This window comes from Sycon ciliatum, chromosome 4 (assembly GCF_964019385.1).
Source record: "Sycon ciliatum chromosome 4, ocSycCili1.1, whole genome shotgun sequence".
Classification (NCBI taxonomy): Eukaryota; Metazoa; Porifera; class Calcarea; order Leucosolenida; family Sycettidae; genus Sycon; species Sycon ciliatum.
The window spans coordinates 12,086,563-12,111,838 of NC_088646.1; the positions used below are offsets into that span (position 1 = coordinate 12,086,563).

Below are 25,276 nucleotides of genomic sequence, written 5' to 3' on the forward strand. Positions count from 1 at the left end.
GTGTGTGTGTGTGTGTGTGTGTGTGTGTGTGTGTGTGTGTGTGTGTGTGTGTGTGTGTGTGTGTGTGTGTGTGTGTGTGTGTGTGTGTGTGTGTGTGTGTGTGTGTGTGTGTGTGTGTGTGTGTGTGTGTGTGTGTGTGTGTGTGTGTGTGTGTGTGTGTGTGTGTGTGTGTGTGTGTGTGTGTGTGTGTGTGTGTGTGTGTGTGTGTGTGTGTGTGTGTGTGTGTGTGTGTGTGTGTGTGTGTGTGTGTGTGTGTGTGTGTGTGTGTGTGTGTGTGTGTGTGTGTGTGTGTGTGTGTGTGTGTGTGTGTGTGTGTGTGTGTGTGTGTGTGTGTGTGTGTGTTGTGTGTGTGTGTGTGTGTGTGTGTGTGTGTGTGTGTGTGTGTGTGTGTGTGTGTGTGTGTGTGTGTGTGTGTGTGTGTGTGTGTGTGTGTGTGTGTGTGTGTGTGTGTGTGTGTGTGTGTGTGTGTGTGTGTGTGTGTGTGTGTGTGTGTGTGTGTGTGTGTGTGTGTGTGTGTGTGTGTGTGTGTGTGTGTGTGTGTGTGTGTGTGTGTGTGTGTGTGTGTGTGTGTGTGTGTGTGTGTGTGTGTGTGTGTGTGTGTGTGTGTGTGTGTGTGTGTGTGTGTGTGTGTGTGTGTGTGTGTGTGTGTGTGTGTGTGTGTGTGTGTGTGTGTGTGTGTGTGTGTGTGTGTGTGTGTGTGTGTGTGTGTGTGTGTGTGTGTGTGTGTGTGTGTGTGTGTGTGTGTGTGTGTGTGTGTGTGTGTGTGTGTGTGTGTGTGTGTGTGTGTGTGTGTGTGTGTGTGTGTGTGTGTGTGTGTGTGTGTGTGTGTGTGTGTGTGTGTGTGTGTGTGTGTGTGTGTGTGTGTGTGGTTACCAACAGCCAGTGCATGCCGGAGTATGTGGTGTGATGTGTGTGTGGGAAAAAAAAAAGAAAAAAAAAGAAAAAAGAAAAAGACCAAAAATAGGGATTCACTGGCCAGAAAAAGTCACTTCAAATAGCTGTATGGTGTAGACCAGGCTGAATAGTGACGGTCAATTCTTCAGCCTTGCAAGCTGTTGAATGGTGCAATCCCAGCACAAGTTGTTATGGCTTCTGCCGTAGCATTGCTATCATCGCCTCCGGCGATGGGCGTCAAAGGTCAAAGGTCAAGGTCAAGGTGTGTGTGTGTGTGTGTGTGTGTGTGTGTGTGTGCATGATGCACACCTAATAAAGGTCCATGTGATTTACTCTTCATGCAACGGCTGCTCTGAGTGGACTTCAGCTTATGGCCGTCTGTATGAGGACTGGATGGTTTGCTTCGGTCCAGAGATCTTGGTTCCTATTGATGTTATACCAGTGTATTTATCGGATCCTGTTGTCGCATAGGCTGTGTGTACAATTGCTTGGGAGTCTCTTGATCTGTTGGCCTTCTCTGGTGGAGTTGATTGCAATCGCTACAGTGAGCGGTATGCTGTGTGCCTCAGGCCTGGTTTCTTGGCATGCTGCCAGTCTCTGCCTTCACTTGCACGCTTTTCATGCATACTTGGTTTCTTGTCTGTATTTTCTTTCTTGTGACATGCAGCAAGCATCCGAGACAGGACAGTTGCAGGAGTCAATCACTGTCGCCGTTGGTATGTGAACATTACCTTGGTTTTGTAAAACTTTTATTTGCACTCTAACACACCGTGTAGCCATGATCTTCTTCTTTGGTTGCAGAAGTTCATGTTGCATCTAACACATGTAGTTGTTTGACTATAGTTTGCGGGAAGAAGTCCTGTATTTTGTTTTCAAAGCCATGTCCTGGGTGGTGTCTTCCCTGACACTGAAATTGTGCGTTTGGCTGTAGCAGCACTTTTACTTGTATAAGCAGAGTTGGGACATCTCTCTCTCTCTTCTCTCTCTCTCTCTCTCTCTCTCTCTCTCTCTCTCTCTCTCTCTCTCTCTCTCTCTCTCTCTCTCTCTCTCTCTCTCTCTCTCTCTCTCTCTCTCTCTCTCTCTCTCTCTCTCTCTCTCTCTCTCTCTCTCTCTCTCTCTCTCTCTCTCTCTCTCTCTCTCTCTCTCTCTCTCTCTCTCTCTCTCTCTCTCTCTCTCTCTCTCTCTCTCTCTCTCTCTCTCTCTCTCTCTCTCTCTCGCTCTCTCTCTCTCTCTCTCTCTCTCTCTCTCTCTCTCTCTCTCTCTCTCTCTCTCTCTCTCTCTTTTTCTCTCCACTGCTTGTCAAGCGCAGCATTCTCATGGATCCATTCTCTTTTCTTTCTTTTTTTGTTGCACAGGTAAATTTGCTAAAGTGTTGCCTGGCTATGCTCAATCTGATGTGATGAAGTTCATAGTAGGAAAGTTGCCACCGCCCGGGTCAGCAGAGGGTGATGTCGATGGAGTGGAGGCCAACATTGCCATATCACGGGCTACCAGGTGAGCTGGAACCGCGCAAACGAGTCGCTGGAGTCGCTGAGTGAGCATATTGACATGCTTTGTTTGTGAACAGTGTCTTTAAGCGACGTGACATCACTTTACTCTATTTTGCGGTTCACTGATTGTTCTACGTGTTTTGTTGAAATAATTTGAAAAAAATCTAGTTCTCGAGTACCGTGGCTGTTGCGTGACGTCCCTTGTATTGATTGCTGCGTTGTTCTTGTACTATACAGTGTGGATGGCTTCAATCTCTACAGAGAAATGCTTGTCAAATGTATAGCTGAGGTAGGTGAACACGTCACTTTGCCAACTCCTTGTAGGGCATTTTACATGGTCATGCCAGGTCAATGTCTGGAGAAGATCCATCACATCTTTAAAGCGATCTGCACATCTTGTCTCTGTGCAGCTGTAAACGATCTTACTTCGAAGTGTTCATCTCTGAAGTGCAAGTAATTACTCTGCAACACAGTTGATTTCGGGCTCTTGATGATTGATACTGTACATTGTATTTGCAGTTGAATCTTGTAGGAAGCCATGTTTACTTGCATCTGCAAGGCTGTATTACAAGGTGCTGGTGTATAGCTGGCTAGTACTACACTGTACTGTCATTCCAGGAACTTGTGATTCCACGGCCGCGTTATTTCCTGATTTCAACAAAAGTCCGTGATATTGTTGAAACCGTCCGCGATACTTGAAAAGCACCCGCGATGTTCCAGTAGACTTGGAGTCTTTCTTCGATGCTGTTTGGTTCTTCCAGTTCGTTACTGATTTTCTTGTGAGATTGACACCGGAATAGAGACGTTTCTGGGCAAGCCAGTGCTGGCATGTAACAAACAGGCTTGATGTATTTCTGGCATTTTCTGCTAACTAAAGAGTGCGGCAATTTCGTCAAGTGTTGTATGAAGATGGAGGAAGCTGTTTTGCAAGCTCTCTAAACACGTAGTTGACCACAGTCGTAACTCGAGTTTTGGGACTCATCTGTCCTCAGCGAAGTACACGTTCTGGTTTTTTCATGTCATGAATCACTGTAATTATTTGTGCTGTAATATCCGCAATATTCCCCGCAATTTTTTGTATTTTTAATACCTCGCAACTTTTTCTGCTATATTTTTCAAAACTTCTTCGCAAGTTTCCAGAGGGACAGTCTGTATAGCTTGGTGGCATATAGCTGGCTAGTACTACATGTACTAGTATTAGGTATGCTCTGCTCTACTGCACATACATGTATGATATCTAATTCTCACGCTTTCTGTACGCTTATTTTTTGTTCTGTGTGTTGTGTGTATAGCTAGCGGATGCTTACAAGCCCAGCAAGCTTTCGACTGCACTTGCACCGAGTTTCTTTGAGCCGCTTCTCAAGCATTGTTTAGTGGCAAGAAAAGGTAAAGTATGACTTTGTCTCCACTCCGTTTCCGCAAAGGCAGTTGATGGGTGTGCCCGTGTGCTCGTTTTTTCAGTGTGAGCATCTGTCTATCTATTTGTCTATCTGTCCGTCTGCCTTCCGTCCATCCGTTTGTCTGTCTGCACACTCCGTGTATAAGCGGCTCCTTGTTAGCTCCAGAGTACATAACCCCAAGAGTGTGCAACTCCAGCTATGGGGTCTGCGACGGCAGAACTTCACATCACGTGACGGACCCGTACACATTTTTTTTAACCCTGTGCATGATAGATACTGCTTTGGGTTCAACTCTCTTGTGGTCACTTTGCACTGTTTGCCAGCACAACCTTTTGAACCATGTCACGTGATGTGAAGTTCTGCTGTCGCAGCACTGTTAGAGGTTGTGCAGGCAGTTGCACACTCTTGGCAGTTATGTACTCTTGGTTAGCTTCACAGTGTCATTTCTTGTACTTGATAATGGCGAAGTGTCGAAACACCGAAACATATCGAAGCTGTGGGTTTGGATGTGCAGTGTTGTCTGGAATGGATGTGTCCACCTGATCTGTCTTCTGCTACTTGGATGAAATTGTAAAAAGCCTCAGCACACCTCCTGACTTAGTGATGTGTGTTCATGTATTCTGTGACCATTCTTCATGCTACGCTGTCTTTGCTTATAACCTGTCCTGCAGAGGTACGTCTGAGTGTGTTAAGAATACTGCACAAAGTCATCGACATCAGTGGCAATGTGGAGCACCTTCCAAAGGCATTGTGAGTCGAATTTGCTCTGCATGCCTCTGTTGTCCCATTCATCTCCGTTCTTGTTCTTGGTCTTGCTTCTTTGTGTCTCTCGCTTTGCACAAGTTAGCAGACAGACTTTTCTTGCTCCTGTTGCTTGTAGTTACGCAATCTGTTGCATCTTCTTTTAATAATTAATGCAAAGGCAATGATAAATCTGAGCCACATCAACTGGGTATCATTAAGACGTGCATACACAATTACTTGCTCTCTCTCTCTCTCTGTCCCTCTCTTTCCATCATACTTGTTTTGTACTATTGCTTGTAGTAATTTGTTATCAAGTGTGGAACTGCATGCTCAAGAAGTGGCTTGCTTCTCTCTATTGGCACACGACCTGATGTACCCACCAATGTCCGTTGTGCTGCTACAGATAGGTCTTCATGATCATGACAGGTTTTAGCTATACATGTACATGATTGTATGCTCATTTCCAAAGTGTGCATGTACAGTGTGCTGGCTGTGTCATGTATGGACTTACACCAGTGGACATGTGTTTGTGTATACACACACCTACACACACATATACACAGGTCCTGTAACTCACTGGCCACTATCAAGCAAGGCCACCTCAGCACTGTCAAGGATATGGATGTCTTACGTGAAGACGAGCTGTACTTCAAGAGGGTAAGCCTGTCCATGTGGCCACTGCTGCTGCTGCTGCTGCCGCCGCTGCTGCTGCCATTGCTACTGCTGCTGCCACTGCTGCTGCCACCGCTGGCTGGCTTGTGCCAGCTCTGACTGATACATGGAAAAGTTAAAGTACTACTGAAGTAGTAGTAGTGAGTACATTACATCTCTGCCAGGGTACAGTAATAACCAGGTCTTTTCAATACTGTTATAGCCGATCAGCAAGCATACACTGTATATGCGTGATGCCGTGTTCTACCTAGACAGAATCATGATCAGCTGCTTGGCTTCGAAAGCTGCATGTACCTATGCCAGTCCAGTACACAAGTGACAACTTCTTGATCGGCTTATCCGTTGTTCTGGGGCTAGTTATTTCTCTACTTTGCAGTACTACTCTCTAATACGCACAGGCTCAATGCCGCACATCGGGAAGCTACTTTGAACAAGCTGCTATCACCGAGATGACGTTCTGTCCATACAGCGCTGTGCTGAGCACCGTATGTCTTTGCTTGTATGTGTTGATGCATTGTGTAATTTGTGTTCACTGTGTTTGTTTCTGTGTATACACGTAGCATGGTGCGGCTCTATTGCAGCAGCTGTATGCTCATGCAACTCTACCGGACAATGATGTGGATGTGTACATGGCAGTGTATGAGACGCTCACTCTGCTCTGCATTGAACTGGGTCCGAAGAGCAGCCTAGTGGACATCACCAGGATGGTGTTGGCGTTGCAGGTTAGTCTTCAAGGTGTGTGTATGTGTACGTGTGTGTGTGTGTGTGTGTGCGCGCGCGCGCGCACGTGCATGCATGCATAACATCCAGTTGTGTCCATCGTGTATGCGCCGGGCGTTGCACAGCCCTAGGCCTGCGAACGCTGGGCTTCGAAATGGTGCAAGGCGCAAACGTGAGTGCAGCGACTGGATTTCATTGAGTGCAGCGACTGGATTTCATTGGGCAGCACTGTACAATACTACATGCACATGCTGCACTAAGGCTAAGTGTAGTGATACATGTTCATCTGCAATTTGTTAGGATGGAGACAGAGGGAGGTACATGTACTTGACGGGTAGCGGGGAGGGGGCTGAGTGAGACACCCATATGAGCTCATAAACAATGTACTCACTAGCATTGAGAAAGGGAGGGAGCGTGCTAAGATGACTAAGTCCAGTCTTTATGCTCTAGCCTTGGCAGAATATGGGGACTGTGCGTGTGCCAGGGGGCTATTGGGCATGTGTTGCATCTCATTGAAAGTTGTTGTTTCAGTTGACAATTGTTCAGTCTCTCTCTAGTCAGCACTAAGTCTCATTGTCTTGCCATCTTAACCTCTGCAGGACTTTGCAGTGGACTCGCGAACGACAGACTTGGGGCCAAAGCGGATCTCATCGTTACATTCTGTGGTGGCTTTGTTCATGCACTTTGGTGTCTTGTCGAGTGAGAACAGTGTCTTCAGAGACTGTGTGGATAAGGTATGTTGTTCTCTCCTGCTCTCTCTCTCTCCTGTCTCCACTTCTAACAATGATCTGGATAGTCTTGATATATTTGCATGAATTCTTGTATGAATACTTGATTATTTTTACAGTGAACTCTGCACTTACTCTTTGCATACTTGACAGGTAGACTTCAAACTACCGTAACTCAGTCAGTTTTTGTCCTGTTCCAAGAGTCAACGTATGTACATTGAAAGAAAGTCTCAAGCGTTCCAGTACTGGTAGTATCATGCTTTTTTGATAGGATGAACAACACTCGAAGTAACTTCCGTGGCAATTGTGCCATGGTTTTGAAATTTTCATTTTTTGGGGCTGTTTTCCCTTGCTGCTTGGGCATTTCATGGTGGATAATAGAGAGGTTCCGCATAATGTAATTCCGTTAGTAAAAACGTAACTGCATGCGGATCTGTATTCCGCCGTACGGAGTTTTCAAATCACGTAGCTGCCCTTGGCAACTCGGAACGCCGCAGTGTATGAACAGATCGAGAGTCATAATTGTGTACCCTAATCCACTTACGGAGCACCTACATTATCAGAGCCGTATCTACGTAGTAACGTACTCTACGTAGACAACTTTCCGTACGTGGAGTGCAAACTCGCGAATTCACGGGTTTTCCCGCCCACTAACGTAAAGTTGCTCGACTTTACGTAGTGCGAAACCGCTCTAATGTTGCCAGTTTGACCCCTTTCTTTATGTGATGTAGATCCTACCAAGTTAGGTGCAAAACTTGGATGTGAATGGCTGTGGATAATGTTGGACATTTTGTAAATTTGTACTGGTATATTTGCGTGTGTGTGTGTGTGTGTGTTTATTCGGTTGCCTATTGCAGGTTGTGTCAGTGCGCAACAAGGAAGCACCGCACCTCTTGCCAGACACTTGCTTTTCACCGACGTATACTTGGGAGTACGTTAAAATATAGGTTACACAAGTAAATATCATGTGATCAATATCAAGAGTTCATTAATGATGAGTCCTGGAAGCTGCGGTCCATGACCACCGCAGTGTGCCAGTATATTAGGTGGATAGGATGTATGATATTCAAGTTTAGTTTTACTGTATCACAGAACAAGGTTAACAGTGAATTCCGCTTTACAAACTCCTAAGTGAAGTTGCACTTTTTGGTCCGTGTACTCGTAGAGTGTACTGCCCTGTTGGTATCCTTGAACGTTTGGCTTCAAGGAAATCTCATCTTGCATAAGCAGTCCATTCAAGGAAGTTTTCTCTACCAAATTGATGCATGGTACTGATTCGTCGAGCTGCACATGATGAACTCCCTAATGAGTACTGTTCCAATTGCACGTATTTGTTCTTGACGAGTAGTAGTGCTCCACTGTGACCTAGGCATGTTCCAGGCAGCATGTCCAGTATAGATGATATGCCAAATAATATGCAACTAGACTTGGGAGGGCATTGCAGAGTAGTTGCATACAAAGTTCAAAGTTGTATGGGTACCTGTGACTTGTAGTCCTGCATGCAGAGCTCAGGGCCTACCGTGTACACATTGTAGGATAATGTGTATGCAACTTGTGTGCGATGCCCTCTCAAGTCTAGTTGCACGTTATTTGGCATATCATCTATTGTACACGCCCTGTGGGCCTGGCCAAGGTACCTTTTTCCGGAGTATAAGCCACGCTCTAAACATCTGTATTTCACCCGAAAAAAGTTGGTGCGGCTTGTAATACGGTGGTCAACTTAACGGTGAAAAGCAGGGTAGATGTCTGTATTTCATAGCGAAATAATCTGGATGCGGCTGATAAGTTATTCCGGAAAATACGATATTTGATTAAAAAAAAAGTAATGATGCTCGGAACCATTGTCTATTGTGTGTAAGTGTATGTGAAGGTGGATACCCCAGTCATGACTGAAGATTGTGCAGAGGCTGTAGCAGTGGAACAGTCTGAGTTGGTTTGGTTATGGGCGTGTGCTTATTCTCTGCTAATGCTCCTGACTTCGCCATTCTTCCTTTTCCTTTTGTGACACTGAAGCTTCAACAAGTGTCTTTAAAATAGGTTTCCTTGCTAAACTTGTTGTTGTTGTTGTTGTTGTTGTTGTTGTTGTTGTTGTTGTTGTTGTTGTTGTTGTTGTTGTTGTTGTTGTTGTTGTTGTTGTTGTTGTCGTTGTCGTTGTCGTTGTCGTTGTTGTTGTTGTTGCGGTTGCTGCTGCTGCTGCTGCTGCTGTTGTCACTGTTGTCACTGTTGTCGCTGTTGTCAGGAATGTCACAAATCCCACTTCTACTAGCCACCTGCTCTTCCAGCGGGACCAGGTCAGTGCAGCGCTGGCTGCGGATATGGCTGCAAGTCGCTACACACGGCGTGACTCTGGCCTAGTGCCGGATACAGGTACAGTTTATGCTTGTAGTTGACTCTTTACCCTCTCCACATGTACAGTGCTGCTCAGTGAAATCTGATCGCGTGAGTCAATGTCACGACGGGTGCTGTGCAGCCCCAGGCCCGCGGACACACGCCTGTGTCTGTGCCACACCTTCTGCACTTTTGGCTACGTGCGGGACAGTTCCGGTCGCGGGCGAAGTGGTCAACTTTTCCACAGTTGTGACACTCCGGTGCTTGCTGGGGTACGCTGTGCACAGCATTCACACTTCCTGCTGATACAGCGTCTCCCGTACCGTACGAATTCAAACTGGACCCATCATGGCTTGCACTGTGACTTGCACTTTTAAGTGCAAGTCACGCTATTGACAAATCACGTGCGTGCTGTTCCGTGGCTTCACACTGGCGACCTTTTCTCAAGGCCCTTGCCAAAGTGAGGTCATCAACTTCCAACAATTTTTTTCTAAGGCGGTTGTCTGACATCCCTATGAGTAGCTGGTTGCATACGTGATCCTCCATGTCGGGTGCCTTAATCACAGTACTTGCCTTGCCCAAGCAAACGCGTGGAAAACTGAGACACAGCTTCTCCAGTCCTTTGCGACATCTGACGGAGCTTATAGTGTTTGAACCTCTTGTTGGCCAGGAACTCAAAAGCCTTGTCCAGAGCACTCAAGGCTCGCTCGAATACATTGTCGATGCCCTCATCTGTTATTGTTTCAAATTTCTCTTGTACTGGCATACCAGCCAAGTACAACAACAAACTCCTCTGTCTCTTCGCGAATGGTATATTCTGCCCATCCACACAGTACTGAAATGATCTTTTCCACCTGCGCCATCTTGCCGTAACTCCATGGGCGGAACCCTCGAGATGGAACAGCTCCAAAGCCGGGCCTACTCCTGTGAGCGCCATTGCCACTGAGGCCTACTCAGGTCATCAATAACTTCTAATATAAAACATTTATCTTCGTCGCCAATGCAATGTTCTGGGACGTTATGATTATGGTACTTGCCAAACCAAAGTACTAACAAAGACAAAACCAACGACCAAGAACCGGGAACTTAAAATACGGAGAAAGGGAAGAAAACAGATACACATACAATTGTACTAGTATACCATAATAGTACAATACTCAATCTGCCGACAGATCTGTTTCGTCCTTTGTACAATACAATATTATTAATATAGTATCAACCAGGAGGCGTGCAACATGACAACTGGGATGTGAACTGGTGCAGGGCGCAAACTTGACTCACATGATCGGATTTCATTGAGCAGCACTGTACATGTAGTGGTCATGTGCACTGTGGCAACTTTGGCAACATTGCAAGGAGTCTTGGGCTGCATTCGATTGTGGTACAACTACAAGTACAATGTGTCTGAATCCAGATCCCCACCAAGCTGATAAATTCGATTGAACGGATCCAATCAAACAGTTCAAACTGATTTCAGATCCATGTGGTTTCACAATGATGGGGTTGGCATTGCAAGCAAGAATGGTGCACCCAAAACTTTGATTGACAAGGGCACTCGTACGCAGAGCCAGGTGTTTTTGAACCGCGGCAAGAAACGCAAGAAAAGTTTCGCTACTTTTTTTTGGGAGCAGAGCGAAAAATGTACTGTCGAAACCGTCGAATCCGCCTTTGGGAGGTAGGTTGACCAGATCCGAATCCGTGCCACCTGGATCCGGATTCGTACAATCGAACAGGTCCAAACTTGGCAAATCCGGATCCAGGTTGCACGGATTCCCACAATCGAACATGCCATTAGGCGTAGATTTGTATGTTTCGGTGCTATAGTTAGAAATTAGTTACCATGACAATCAAGCTCGAATGCATAGCTGGTGTACATTAACATTTAGGGTATTCACTAGTAGTGTAGGGCTTGAAAGTGCTACGTCACCGCCAGCCCGCAGTCATGACATCACTGACTTTTGGATCCACTCGGATCCAGTTGTTGTATGGACTCTTTAATACACGTTTGGGCGGTTTTCCTTTACAGTAGTTTGACATATCCGCCGGTAGTACCTGGCCAGGGCCCTCCCGGTCAGGGACCCACTCCTGGTATAGAGACATTCATACCAGCATACGGCACGAGGGGCCTACCCGCCGTGTACACACAATACTTTACTATGGGCAGAGTGGATCCGATTTAACCCAGAAATCGTTGTCTGGCGTAATTTTTTTTAAATAATTGTGACGTCGTCGCGTTCGGGGTGTAGGAAGCCTGCAGTGCTGCTCAATGAAATCCGATCGTGTGAGTCAAGTTTTCGCCTTGCACCAGTGCACAGCTCAGCGTTCACAGGCCTGGGGCTGGACAGCACCCGGCGTGACATTGGCTCGCAAAATCGGATTTCATTGAGCAGCATGCACTGTACTATGGACTAGTACTCCATGGATAATCCAGTACTTGTATTATCCCAAGAAGCTCAGTTATATAGTCGGTAGTCACACAAAAGGCACACAGGAGGTTTACAAAGTGTCGTAATTTCGAGTTTCTTGCATAATGCGATCACCAGGCTTTCCTCTTTGTAGTCAGTAGTCCTATGGTTTCTGCACAGTCTCTACTCTCCAGTGAACTTGAAATCTTTGTCTATTTCCGTATTGGTTTCTCTGTTGTAGGACCACAGAAACAATCTGCATCTGATGCCACCTCTATAGTTAACCTTCCAACATCGGTAAGCCTCGTTATGGCCGCTACACTTGCTGGCTACTAGTGTGTATCAATCTCCTAGATTTAGTGCAGCCGGTGGTTCTTTGTTTGTTGTTGGAATTCATTCACTGCAGTGTGCTCTCTTGTTGCTGGTATTGCACAGTCATGACAAGTCATTTGCACTTCAACCAGCGACTACAGTCCATTCAGAAAAAAATGAACTTCTAGCTTTTGGCCATAAATGGGTCAAACGTTGAGTTTTTTTAGAATTTTTTTCTGCAATCCCATATGGAATCCTCTTCCAATTATGTTTCTGAAGTTTTTTTGTCCAAAAAGCAAGCCATAGCAAGAATAGGATTTCGGCCAGGTTTTGCCCCAAAAGCACTGGTTACAACACCAAGAGAGCGATTTGGGAGACAACTGAATCTTCTGTTTCTTCAACCTGATGGAACGATATCAAAAACGTAACAAAACAAAGAAAAAGCCCTGAAGAAAAGTACGGCAGCACCAAAACACAACAGAACCAAACCTACTCCGTGCGGTGCCCAAACGCGGCACATACACGTGCCAAAAGCAGCATCTGGCGGGAAAACAAGCACTCACACGTGCCAAACAGCGGGATCTGGCGGGAACATGAATCATTGGATATGCATAATACTAAGCAGTTGGTCATCCACAGCACTACTATCTACATGCATACTGGATCTTGTGAACAATTTCTCCCCTACCTTGATTAAACGCAGATTAATCAACTAAAAACAGAAAGGTAAAAAAAAACAGAACCTAGTAATATGGAATATTTGCTCTAGACTATATCAAGAATCAGCCGCATATTGCTGGGCACACTACACTTGTAGAGAACAGTGACCAGAGTAATGTTATGTTGGAATCCAGAATAAACCGATATGTCATGGTCCATCACTTTCAGGTTACAAGAACAGTCATACATAGTTCTCGTACAGTTTTCTCGCTGCATGCACATGTATCAGAAGTCCACCATCTGACTTTTCAGCACCTGCGATCACTCAGCGACAAGCTTGCACAACTGCGTAACCGGCCGCACAAGGGACGTGCCGCGAACTTTGACTTTGCAGACTCGCACGCGCCCGTCGGCTCCTGGATACACCTCCTCCACTCGGCCAAGTCTCCACTGACCTCGGGGCGCTCCGGTGTCGACCACGAGGACGATGTCGTTAGCTGCCAAGTCTGGTTGTGGTTGCCGCCATTTCATCCGCGGATGTAGCAGAGGCAACATCTCGGTCATCCAGCGCTTCCAAACTTGCAGGACTAACGTTTGGACAACTCTCCACCGCTGGCGCAGATTGTGTGGGACATCATCCGTGCCCTTGGGTGCAAACGGCTCGCCCTGGTGCCCATACAGAAAATGGTTAGGCGTTAGCGGGAGAAGATCCCTGGCGTCGGCAGACTGGTACGTGAGTGGCCTAGAGTTGAGCAAGGCCTCCGCTCCAATCATTGCGGTCGCTAGCTCTTCATCATTGACTTCTGCACCTGCCAGCACTGCATAGATGGCTCGTTTAGCCGATTTCACTAACGCCTCGTGAACACCTCCAAAGTGTGGAGCGGCCGGCGGATTGAACGTCCATTTGATCCCTTTGTCAGTTGCGCGACGCTCCACTCCGTCCATCATTGCATCAAGCAGCTTCTTCATCTCATTGGCCGCTCCGACGAAGTTAGTGCCGTTGTCGGAAATGACTTGCAGGGGAATACCCCGGCGGCTCGTCATCCGCAGAAAGGCGTTCATAAAGCTGTCAACGTCCAAACCACTAGCCAGCTCAAGGTGTACGGCACGTGATTGTAGGCATGTGAACAAGCAGAGGTACCTCTTTTGTCGAGGTCTTCCGCGTCCTTGCTTGGTCATGAACGGTCCAGCGTAGTCAACGGCGACTCGAGAGAACGCCCGCAGTGGCAGGGACACGTGCACGTCTGGTAATGGCGCCATTAGCTGAACTCCCGGCTTCACACGGCGACGGTGGCATAGGGTACACTTCTTCTCCCACGCCTTAATCTCCTCACGACCCGCAAGTAGCCAGTATTTCTTCGACAGGAGAGCTAGCGTGTGACTGACACCAGCGGTGTGGTGATTCTGCTCGTGCGCTTCCTGTACAATGAGCTGCGTGACCCAATGGCCTCGTGGTAGAATCACAGGGCACCTCGATTCCTCATCCAGTATCTGTGCATTCTTGAGGCGGCCGTCAACACACAGAAGTCCATCGTCGTTCAACATTGGCCGCAGCTTTGTCAGCTTGCTGGAGGTGGGTATGGCCTTGTCTTTCTTCAGCAGACGGTACTCTTCCAAGGTCTCTTCCTGCGCAGCTGCGATAATGCTAGCCATGCTGCTGTCCAGCTCATCGACTGACAGTTGACCAGTGCCTCGAAGCTCTGCTGGTGTGCGACAATTCTGCACGAACCGCGTCACCCACGCGCGAAGTCGCACGAGGCGGTTGAGACTCGAGAACCTCTCCGGAGCTAGCTTCCACGGAATCTCATTCTCTGAGGCTCCCAAGACCGATGTTACGAGTGCCACTGACGATTTCTTTGGCTTGCTTGTGTTCTTCTGTTCCAAGCTTGCTGTCGACATCGGCTCCTTGATGCCCTGCCCTGGCCATTCAAACTCAGCAGCTCGGAGAAAGGCTGGGCCTGACCACCAACAAGTGTCCTCGATGAGATTACGCGCTGCCGAGCCGCGGGAAAGCACATCTGCAGGATTCTCTTTAGTCGGCACGTGACGCCACTGGTCAGGTGCAGTGTGCTCCTGAATCTCTCCGACGCGTGTTGCGACAAATGGCTTGAAGGTACGTGCGCGGTTCCGTACCCAGTGGAGGACATTTAGACTGTCTGTCCAGATGACAGCATCACGAACAGGCAAGCCAAGTACGTCCGACGCCCAAGCAGCTAGTTGCGTCCCAATTACGGCAGCAGACAGCTCCAATCGTGGAATTGACACGGCTGTAATGGGAGCTACGCGAGACCTGCTGGCGATGAGCGTGGTTGATACATGGCCATCTTGGTATTCACAGCGAAGATAGCTCACTGCGCCGTAGGCGCTTTCCGATGCGTCGGCGAACACATGGATCTGTCTGCTGACGGGTTTTCCTGCGTTGACGTCTTGCAAACAGCGTGGAATTTCGAGCTGAGCCAGCTCGTCTAGCTCCGCGTACCATCTCAAGGCCCTTCGGTGGAGCTCCTCGGGGAGAGGGTCATCCCAGTCAACCCCCTGCAGCCACATATCCTGCAGCAGGATTCGCGCGTTGGCGATGAAGGGTGACACAAAACCCAGCGGATCGAACACACTGGCCATCGCGCTCAGGAATGTACGCTTGGTGACCTTCTTCGCATCTGGTGCAGTTGGCTTGAACGTGAAGAGGTCCGATGTCGCAGACCACAGCAGTCCGAGTGTCTTGACGCTAGGCAGTTGCGGACAGTCGAGATCAATTTGGCTCGCTCGATCCTCCTTCGGAACCCTGGCCATGACGGCTTTGGAGTTAGACAGCCATTTGCGAGCGTGCATTCCAGCTCCTGCCCAGCACTCCATCAACTGTTCGTACATCATGATGCCCTCGTCGTCGTCCGCCGCAGAGTCCATGGAGTCGTCCATGTATGTTGATGATAACATCGTCTCGGCTGCTAGTGGGAACTGAGACGCATGGGCTTTTGCGTGCTCCTGCGATACGAATTGTGCCAGGAAGGGTGATGCATTGGCACCAAAAACCAGTCGCTGGAACTCATAAACCCGTGGCGGCACCGCGCCGTCCAAGTCTCGCCACAGGAATCTGTGATACGGCCTATCTTCTGGCGACAGTCCGACTCTCAGGTACATTTCTGCGATGTCGCAGATGATGGCGACTGGGTTTTGGCGAAAGCGCGTCAGCACACTCGGCAGTTGACGCTGTAGCTTTGGGCCTGGCAGCATCATGTCGTTAAGTGATACGCCGTCGTACTTCGCAGAGCCATCAAATACGATGCGCGTCTTCGTTGTCTCCTTGTCAGGTCGCAGTACCGCAAAGTGCGGCAGAAACCATTGCCGACCAGGACTCAGTTCCTCCTCCAGGACCTCTCGCACATAGCCTTTTGTGACATAGTCATGGATGATCTTGCCATAGGCTGCCGCTGCCGCTGCGTCTTGACTGAGCCGCCTCTCGGTGCTACGTAGTCGTTTCACAGCCGCAGGAAAGTTGTCCGGTAGATTGGGACGCTCCCCACGCCACGGTATACCAACTTCGTAGTGTCCATCGACCAGCTGTAGCGACTGCTGGCTTGCTCGAACTGCCTCCCTTTCCTCAGAAGACAAGACGGGTTGCTGTGGCTGCATTTTGTTGAACTCCTCAATGACCCACAGTTGCGCAAGGCTGTCGTGGACATCCTGTGGCGCCGTTTCCGTTAACAGTGTGACGGGATCTGACTCCGCTGTGCGGTGAACGGGGCCGACGCATGTCCAACCCAATGGTGTGAGTCGGGCAACTGGTTCGCCTGGGTTGCCTTGGACCTCCTGCAATGACGTGTGTAACTCTGCGCAGTCCAGGCCAATCAAAATGTCGATCTTCCGGCGGGTTTGCAGTTTCGGAAACGGGACCGCCATGAGGTGTGGCCATTGCTGTCGATTCTGTTGCCAATTGACGGCACTGCTGCTTCCGACTACGGAGTCAGCAGTGTACGCTTGTAGTGTGGTAGCTGATGTACCGTCGACGCTCTTGAGCTCCACCATGACTGGTGTCGTTCGGAAGATCTCTGTGCGTCCGCTCAGGACTTTGACCGTCAATGTCTCCTCTTCGCCAGTAAGCCCAAGTTCATTGGCCACATGGGAGCTGACGTACGAGTTAGTGCTCGCATCGTCGAGAAGCGCATTCACCCGGAGCTCAGTCTCGCCATTTCTCACGACAACTGGCACGGTCCGCATAGCTACGGCTTTCCCTGCTCGCGATGTAGACAGAGTTGTTCCAGTGGCGCCGGCGTCACTTGTTGCTGGCTTCTGAGCAAAGTGCGGCTGAACGTTGAATGGCCTTGTAGGTGACGTCTGGGCCTGAGATGCTGGCGTCTGTGTACCATGCAACAGACGATGGTGTGCCTTGGTGCACCCGCTGATACCACACGGCTGCCCCCATGAGCAGGCGCTGCTGCTGTGCCCTGTCTCCAGGCAACGGAAGCACAAGTTCTTCTCCTTTGCGATTTTCCACCGTTTGTTGGGGTTCGCCGACTTGAATGTCAGGCACCGCCATGTCTTATGTGCACCGTGGCAGACCGTACAGGTAGATGTCGGCTGGCTGGTAGTCACCAGTGTCCTCGGCTTGTCTTGTCGATGGTCCCTGATAACGCGGGATTGGTCGGTTTTGCTGCTGGCGCTCGTACCAAACCCAGTAATTGTCTCTGACGCAGTCACCAAGAATTCCGCTTCCAGTAGGCAGAACTCTAGCAATCCCTCTACAGATTCGGCTGATGTGTGATCGTAGCGCCAGCGATGATATCGTGCAACAATTCGCTCATCGAGCTTTCGGAGCAGCATGTAGTAGAACGTGCCCGCCCCCAGCTCCGCACTCCTCCCGGCATCCTTGAGGTTCACCACGGCTACTGACAACAAGTCAGCGAACTGTTCCAGCTCTTTTGCCTTGCCATAACGCACTTGCCTCATACTGTCCAATCTCCTCGAGGTGGATTGCCACCCGACGCCGCTCGCCACCATACTTGCGCTGAAGCAACGCCTTTGCTGCTTCATAGGCCGCCGCCGAATAGCCAAAGCTGTCAATCGCTTTTAGCGGCTCACCTTTGAGATACTGCCGGAGTCTCAGCATCTTGGACTCGACCGTGACAGGTGCGACGTCAACGCACGATGAGAATGCCGCCCACCACGAATGAAAGTGCCGTTTCTCGCCCTCGAATACAGGGATGGCAATCCTCTGCATGTGGGCCCATGGAGCAGGCTAGTGCGTGGTGCGGGAGGCTGCTGATAGCGAGGCTGCAGCTGGGTTATTCATGCTGTGGTGTCCGGCTGACGGCTGGTTGGAAGTGACTCCAGGGTGGACGGCTGGCATCCTTGGTGGAGCTGTTGCAGCGGCCATACGGCCTGGCGTAAAACTGCTGGCGGTAGGCCTCAGATCGTGAATAGATGATCCGGGTGGTGTTGTACCCCGCGACTGGGTGCTGGACATGGTCATCGGGGTTGCTGCTGATTGCTTCGTTGACTGGCTGAAATGCACTGCCTTCTTGTCACCATTCCCCCCAACTTGAGATGTGGTGGCCGTAGAACTGGGTTTTCCAGCAGTTCCGGTTGTGCCGCTGGATAACGGAGCAGATACTGCAGATGAAGCAAGCAGGGGCAGAGTTGTAACAGCCCTGCTGGCACTCCTTGAGCCAAGACCGGTGCTACTGCTGACTGTAGTGGCTACTGGAGGGGTGGCTGCAGTACCTGCATCATGCTCACCACTAGCACTACCAGTACCCGTGCCTGTACTTGCACTTGGGTGATTGCCAGGTGTGGCTGACAGTAGGCTGTCACTTGGCACTAATGGAGGAAGTGGACCTGAAGAGCCTCCTGAGCTGAGCCACTCATAGCTGGGCTGGTCAAGTGGATACTGACTTCCACTGTAACTGTGCACTGGATTTGAGTCAAATAGTCCACTGCTGGATCCACGCCCTGGCCGGTCCTGCACGTCATCACTAGTACCACCAGCAGTAGTGCCAAAACTCCAGTCCTGCCCTTGGTGGAGCGCTTGGCCCAGCAGAGCTTGGGAAGTACTGGTTATCGCTCCTTCCACGGCTGCAGAGAACTGCACTTCCAACTTCTCCAATTCCGTGATGAGCTTTGTTCGCTCCTTCCATGCACTGGTCTCATCTGACCAGTTCGACATAACCGCTTCCAGAACATCACCCGTGGCATCCACTGCTCGCGTGTGGAGTCTGGATAATTGATCCATGTCCTCTGTGGATATCGTCTGTCCTGCTGCAACTCTCACGAGCAGTCCGCGACGGAAGTTGGTGAATTCCGTTTTAGCTTCGATCTTCACTATTCTCATGTCGTACTCCGTCTTTTGGTAGCTTGGAGTTTCTTCGTCGGAGGACCTGTCATCCTCATGCTCAATGCCTGTATCTGGCCGTCGATCCCGGCCCGAGCTGGCGGCCTGGTCGTCCTTTGACAACTCCCCCGGCGCAGCTCCTCCCGAAACCGAATACTCTTCAGCCATCGCAGGCGTGCCGTCGGACTGCTCCGACAAAACTGACTTCTCCATCTAATCGCTCAAAACTATCTCTTAAAACCATCCTCTGCTACCAATTTGGTTACAAGACCAAGAGAGCGATTTGGGAGACAACTGAATCTTCTGTTTCTTCAACCTGATGGAACGATATCAAAAACGTAACAAAACAAAGAAAAAGCCCTGAAGAAAAGTACGGCAGCACCAAAACACAACAGAACCAAACCTACTCCGTGCGGTGCCCAAACGCGGCACATACACGTGCCAAAAGCAGCATCTGGCGGGAAAACAAGCACTCACACGTGCCAAACAGCGGGATCTGGCGGGAACATGAATCATTGGATATGCATAATACCAAGAGTAGATAAACAAGAGTGTGCAACTCCGGATCTCTCCTGCACAATCTGCAGATACCCCCGCCCACGGCGGAATTTTTTGTTGACGTCACCTTTTTTTCAGAAACGCGGACTTTGCCGCAGAGCAGTGTGAGAGCACGTGCTGGGCACCGACCTTGTAGTGTAAAGCCCGGCCAAGTGCACGAGGGAAACCTCTCCAAAAGGCTCGCAGTGCGTGCGTCGTCGAAAAGATTACGTCAACAAAAAATTCCGCCGTGGGCCAACCCATCCGCGAGTTGCACACTCTTGTTTATCTACTCTTGATAATACTAAGCAGTTGGTCATCCACAGCACTACTATCTACATGCATACTGGATCTTGTGAACAAGCACTGAATTGGGAAAAACCATCAAAATCCAGGCCGTTTGACCCCGCCTGCAACAGTGCATTCTGCGGTTCGAACCCCAGTTCAGGCACCCTTTTTGGACCCTTTTTCAAATTTCAAAGTTCGCAGCACTGCACTGTGTACGATGAAATCACGAAAAATCGCCAAATACGGGAGCTCGCCAGAGCCAGGACCCATCTTTTTATGAATGGACTGTAGCAGAATACTGGTATTTTGCTAGTCGCTGACAACACAACCATGAAGTTATACCTGTCCTTTAGGGAATGGGTGATGTTGTAACACTTATTCTCGTGTTTGCTACGCATTGTCTTTACAGAAGGTCGATGCACAGAGCAGCGAACATGTGTCCTTCACGTCCATTATGAAGTCAATGGGTAGGTTGAATGTGTGCACAATGAAAAAGGATGCCCGCCTGGCACTTAATATTCGGTGTGTATCAGCTACTGTGTTGACTACCAGTACTTCTCTGTACCGGTGTACACAGTGTTAAAAAGTACGGTTGAAGATCTGCTTGCTGCTTTCCGTATAATTATCATGTATATGTATAGTTTAGTCCAAACTCCAGGCACATGCGCTCTGCGTCCGACCTCACTCACTGCAGCAGCAACTAAAAGCTGCTGCTTACCCTCCTGCCTATACATGCACTGGTGTCTACTTGTACAAGTTTCTAATGTACAGTGTTCAGTTCTACGCTGCAGACTACAAGTGCTAGTGCTTCACTTGGGTGTGTTGTGTACCGGTAGTTTCTAATGAGCTACATGCATCTCTTGTAATATTGTCCCGCAGAGACTACTCCTGAGAAACCCGCTCTGCTGCCAACTAGCTTCGAGGAGCTTACAGAAGAAGCTCTTCGCAGGGTGAGTGCTTTGGTGTTTGTATTGTTCACACCATTCGGTAACATCATTGGAGAATGCAGTTATGAAGGAAGAGAGGTCCGATTGGATGGCCCCTGTGCATTTTTTCTTTTTCTCGTGCCTTGTGGTTCAGCACTATTGTGGTTGTCTCCTTTTAATAATGCAGATACGACGTCACCCCATTATATACATCGTTTTAATGCTGCCTCTTGACTTTTGTGAGTTGTGTGTTGTTCTTGCTTTTCTTCTGCAGAATGCTGATGCACAGATGAAATTCCAGGAGTTAGTCGAGCGTCTTGCTCAGTAAGTCATTGTGTGCCGTGTCCTTTTGTCAGGCAGTATTGGATTAAGCTTGGTTCTTCACTTCTAGCTTGTGTGTGGATCACATGTATGAACTGCATGCCTGCTTTTTTCTGCTTGAAGACATCCTGTGCATGTACGTGTGCGTGCGTGACAGTAATGGTGGTGAGCAAGTACAAGTGTGTGTGTGTGTGTGTGTGTGTGTGTGTGTGTGTGTGTGTGCGCGCGCGCGCGCGCGTGTGTTTATGGGTGTGCACATGTGCGCATTTGTGGGTGTGCATTACATCGGTAGAGAGAAGAGATCCAGTAGGTTAGAACTAGTATTCTGTTGAGAATGACAGGAGTGTGTCTGTGACACACAGTACCCATTTCTTTGCAGTGTCATATGCTCATAAACTCTCTGGGAGGGAGGTACCATTGTTGGCATTTCATGCGAAGGAACTGTGTGTGCGCATGTGTTTGTGTGTTCTAGGAACGCTGTGTCTCAAACCCTTACGGCTGCGAGCACGTTAGCGCTGCCAGCTGGTCTGTCAGCGCAGCAGAGAGAGGCGGCCGCTGCTGCTCCCTGGAAGTTCAGCTCATCTCACGAAGACCTCACCGTTTTCTAAGCATGTACCATCATCATCATCGCCAAGCCCAAGTATTGGCCAAGTCCATAGTTCCTCATCGCAAGCTGCAGGCTCAACCTTTCTCTTTGCTGTACAACACAACACTTTTTATCATCAGTCTTTTAAACTGTTAGTACGTTTGGTAATTTGTCCATGCACTGGCAGCTGCTCACTGTTGTCATCACACTATTTATAGTAGAAATACTCCTTGTCGATCCCCTTCCCCCCCCCCCCCCAAATTCCCCCTGCCAATCGATGTGCCTGTCTGTTTGTCGGTGTCTGTTTAGCACGGTCCTTTTTCGTTCTGCACAACGATGGCTATTACAGTAGGCCAGCAGCAGCAGCAGCAGCAGCAGCAGCAGCAGCAGCAGCAGCAGCACAGACGGTCATGTAGATATGTAGATATTGTAGTTACTACATGTACTACCTGCTGCAGCTGCAGCTGCTGCTGCTGTGTTCATCATCTATAGGCTGTCTATACTGCAGTGTTTGTTAGCATTGGTGTGATATGGCAAAGTTAGCATAATGACCATGAAACCATCAGATCACACACGAATAGTATTGCCCAAGTCCTTACTCCATTGACGACGACGTCCGTTACGAATATTGAACCGGAAATGAGAAATTTTAACTCCACTAATCCTCCATAATTCATTGTCAATAATTTTTTTTACATTTTCATTCAATAGTGTTTTCATCCAGCCTGGTATGCTGTATTATAATATGACAAGCAGAATAAAGCAAGTTGATATCCAAACAGGGTTAATGTCTGTGAAGTTCTGTGCCCGTGTTGGCCAAAAGCAGGCCAGTAATGACACGTTGACTGCCAGGGCTGGCAAGATTAGCTTTGCTGGGCAAATCCTGTGGAGAGTGTGACCCTCGCCGGCACTAGAAGAGCATGTGATACCCGTCTAGTACACGTAACAGGTATGTGCTGCGCCAAGAGCACTGTCGACCTACCAAGAGCAGGTGACGTTTTTTTTGCTTTCTCGGCCTTTCCTGTATCAGCTGTCCACGGCGTGGGTACCTTGAAGCACCTGACACGGTTGCTTGAGCATGGGCGAGGATTGCAGGGCACACACTACCATTGCTGCTGCTGATGCTGCATCAGTGTGGCTGTGAGCTTGAAGTCATGATTGCATGGGCAGGACACTGTGCCTTAGGATACTGGTTTGGCAGTTTCTGCAAGCTTCCCCGTGATATGCGCGGCACTTGGGAGTGGCTCAAATGTATGCACGCCTTGGTGAGGATCGTATCTTGGGGTTTCAGCGCGGTAGCGATGCTCCTCTTCCGCAATCCATTTGTCTACATCAAAGTCCTTGAAGAAGAATGGGATCTCCCGTCGAACAGACTCCTCCGAATCTGCAGAAGAGGAATGCAAGCACAAGGAAATGCAATGCTCTGACTGAAGGTAACTATCAACCAAGGCTTACAGAATTCTACCAGGTTCTATCCAGCAGCAGCAGCTACCAGAGGTATGAACAGCTGTCAGCAGACACGTGTTTTCTGGGAGCTCACCTGCACCGTGCAGTCCATTACGCGTGTCCGTGAATCCATACATAGTACGCATTGTGTTCGGCTGCTCCACTAGACCACTGCAGCAAGCAAATGGACAAAGGAAACGCAATGCCAATCACCAGGTTTGCGAATATGCCTCCCGATCGTGTCAGATTTCGTCTGAGCTTTCAATGTCACAAGCTCATCATCCTGCAAGGGCAGATCCAGGAGGGGTTCCAGGGGTTCCGCGGAACCCCCTAAATATCGTAAGTGTACTCTGGCAACCATATGCGTGTCCATGCACATGTATCAGCTATTCAGTTTTGACTTTACTGGAACCCCCTGTAGAGATCGCTGGATCCATCGCTGTCCTGTACAATATTTTAATGAAATTTGGTCGTGCAAGTCAAGTGCGTGCCTTGTACTGGTTCATAGCCCAGTGTTTGCAGTTCTTGGGCTGCTCAGCATCTGGCACGTCCTCAACTCACACGATTGGATTTCCTTGAGCAGTACTGCACTTCAAACTACACGTTCCAAGTTGACCGACAAGACAATTCTCAGAGTCCTAACCATAGCTAGGGATGGGTGCATGTGCTAGGGACCATAGCTAGGGATGGGTGCATGTGCGGGCAGAGCACAGGTTGCCATGGTTACGTACACTGCACACCGACTGATTGGTATACATCGGCATTGTATGCTGATCATACACGCCATGCACACACACACACACATACACACACATACACACACTCACAGACACACTCAGACAGACAGACAGATACACAAACACACACATGACATTGGCGGGATGGCTTTACCGTAACACTTTGGTCGGGCCCATCAGAGCTCGCCATGCCTTGATGGCATCCGGATGTGCAAGAATCAACGGGTTCATCACCATGCTGCAGAAAGCAATAGTCGCAATGCAGTAGCATGCAAACAAGAGCTCGTTGAAACAAAAAAAACCTCAAAACTACATGTACCATCACCTTAAATGCAAGGCCCTCATGGGCGAGCTCACTCGAGTCTAGTGTTCCACATGTGACTGCCGTTTTTCCTAGGCTGGACCAGCTGGCTGGCACTTTCCCGTAGCATGGATTGTGCTAGGCGTTACATGTACATGTATCAACAGTTCTTTTATACATGTATCAACAGTTCTTTTGTACATGTATCAACAGTTCTTTTATAGTGATTTACTACAAACAATCCTGCATTGCCTTACTTGGTCATGCTGCAAAGAAGACGCGAATGGAAGAATCGGCCTAAACCAACACACAGACCAGACAACCAAATTATAGAAGTCAAACAAACAGACGTGCAGTGGTATACAATTAAAGCTGTGTGGACCCTGGCTAGCGCCAGATGTTACTGAAGTAACGTCTTCTGCATAAAAAAAATAAAAAAAATTCACGGTTCGCGTGAGACTCGGCCAAAGGCCCAGTTTTCCACATCCGCAGGAACGCCACCACCCTCTTGGATCAAGGCGCAGATTCTGCATAGCTACAGGAATAAATTGTAGTACATGTACATACCTATGCAAAACAAGCAATGGACTGGAGTGTGTAGTGTACTATTCTGTGACTTCACAAGTACATGTACCTGTATCCGTTCCCCAATGCCATTCCGAAATCTAAACCCATGCATACCTTCGTGTTCGGCATAAAACTTCTCAGCATCTTCCACCTTCCACTTGACCAAGCGAGAGCGCACGATTAAGAAACCATTGTTGATGATATGCTCTTTGACAGCCTGCGGAAGAGATTGTTTGTCATGTGACAATAGTATTTCAGTTGCGAGTAATAATTGTAGGTTTCATGGTCCTCAGTCATATTGATGCAGGATGAATACAATGTGTTGCAAATCCAGTGTTCAGTTATTACCATCGCATTCACACTATTTCAGCCACCTAAAGAATCATATTGCCAAACTTGAGAGCCATATCCTCAACCCTATAGTTACATACTGGTATCGATTTGTCAGTTACTGGATCATAAGCCATATTCACAATTTCCTGAACTTCTAGAATTCAAAATAGACGCACTTATATCTGATTCATAGTAAATCCTCTCGCGCGACTCATGTCGCATAACAATCAGCTAACGACGAAATGACACAGGGTGTACATACAGTATGCCTAAATTTCATATGGAGTTTACAAGTGGAGCAGCAATACTATGGACTTGAGACAAATAATTTAGCTTCGATGTCAGCACACCTTGGCACGGAATGGGTTGACCATCATGTCCGGCTTCAAGACGGCCAGCGTTAGCTGAAGTTTCTTAGCCATGCTGAAAACAATTCAAGCAGAGAACTGATTGATTCACTAGTTTCTCTTGCTATGACACAAGTATCATCACAACAAGTAAAATGCAGCTCAATATTTTCGTATTTCGAAAAGAGTGCAATTATTCAAACGTAAAA

General features: G+C 48.6%; 2 protein-coding genes across 2 annotated transcripts in view; one reads left to right on the top strand and one right to left on the bottom strand.

The window, feature by feature from the left end:
• LOC135814515 (protein EFR3 homolog A-like) overlaps positions 1 to 22,115 on the top strand; it is a 32,660-nt gene extending 10,545 nt beyond the window's left edge. Inside the window, exons 10-24 of the mRNA XM_065327639.1 lie at positions 1,562 to 1,610; positions 2,250 to 2,388; positions 2,622 to 2,673; positions 3,677 to 3,770; positions 4,456 to 4,534; positions 5,092 to 5,185; positions 5,761 to 5,922; positions 6,520 to 6,654; positions 7,506 to 7,579; positions 8,888 to 9,015; positions 11,623 to 11,678; positions 19,913 to 19,970; positions 20,383 to 20,453; positions 20,704 to 20,753; positions 21,223 to 22,115. Coding sequence (XP_065183711.1) covers positions 1,562 to 1,610; positions 2,250 to 2,388; positions 2,622 to 2,673; positions 3,677 to 3,770; positions 4,456 to 4,534; positions 5,092 to 5,185; positions 5,761 to 5,922; positions 6,520 to 6,654; positions 7,506 to 7,579; positions 8,888 to 9,015; positions 11,623 to 11,678; positions 19,913 to 19,970; positions 20,383 to 20,453; positions 20,704 to 20,753; positions 21,223 to 21,358 — 1,377 coding nt within the window. The 3' untranslated portion in view covers positions 21,359 to 22,115. The remainder of the gene's footprint in view (positions 1 to 1,561; positions 1,611 to 2,249; positions 2,389 to 2,621; positions 2,674 to 3,676; positions 3,771 to 4,455; positions 4,535 to 5,091; positions 5,186 to 5,760; positions 5,923 to 6,519; positions 6,655 to 7,505; positions 7,580 to 8,887; positions 9,016 to 11,622; positions 11,679 to 19,912; positions 19,971 to 20,382; positions 20,454 to 20,703; positions 20,754 to 21,222) is intronic.
• On the bottom strand, positions 21,996 to 25,251 carry LOC135814516 (nucleoside diphosphate kinase 6-like). The gene is made up of 6 exons (XM_065327640.1): positions 25,071 to 25,251; positions 24,502 to 24,604; positions 24,078 to 24,117; positions 23,674 to 23,757; positions 22,877 to 22,953; positions 21,996 to 22,720 (listed from the first exon to the last, which is right to left on the bottom strand). Exons 1-6 carry the CDS (start codon positions 25,140 to 25,142, stop codon positions 22,518 to 22,520), a joined length of 579 nt encoding a protein of 192 aa, XP_065183712.1. The 5' UTR covers positions 25,143 to 25,251; the 3' UTR covers positions 21,996 to 22,517.
• Positions 25,252 to 25,276: the final 25 nt, after the last annotated feature.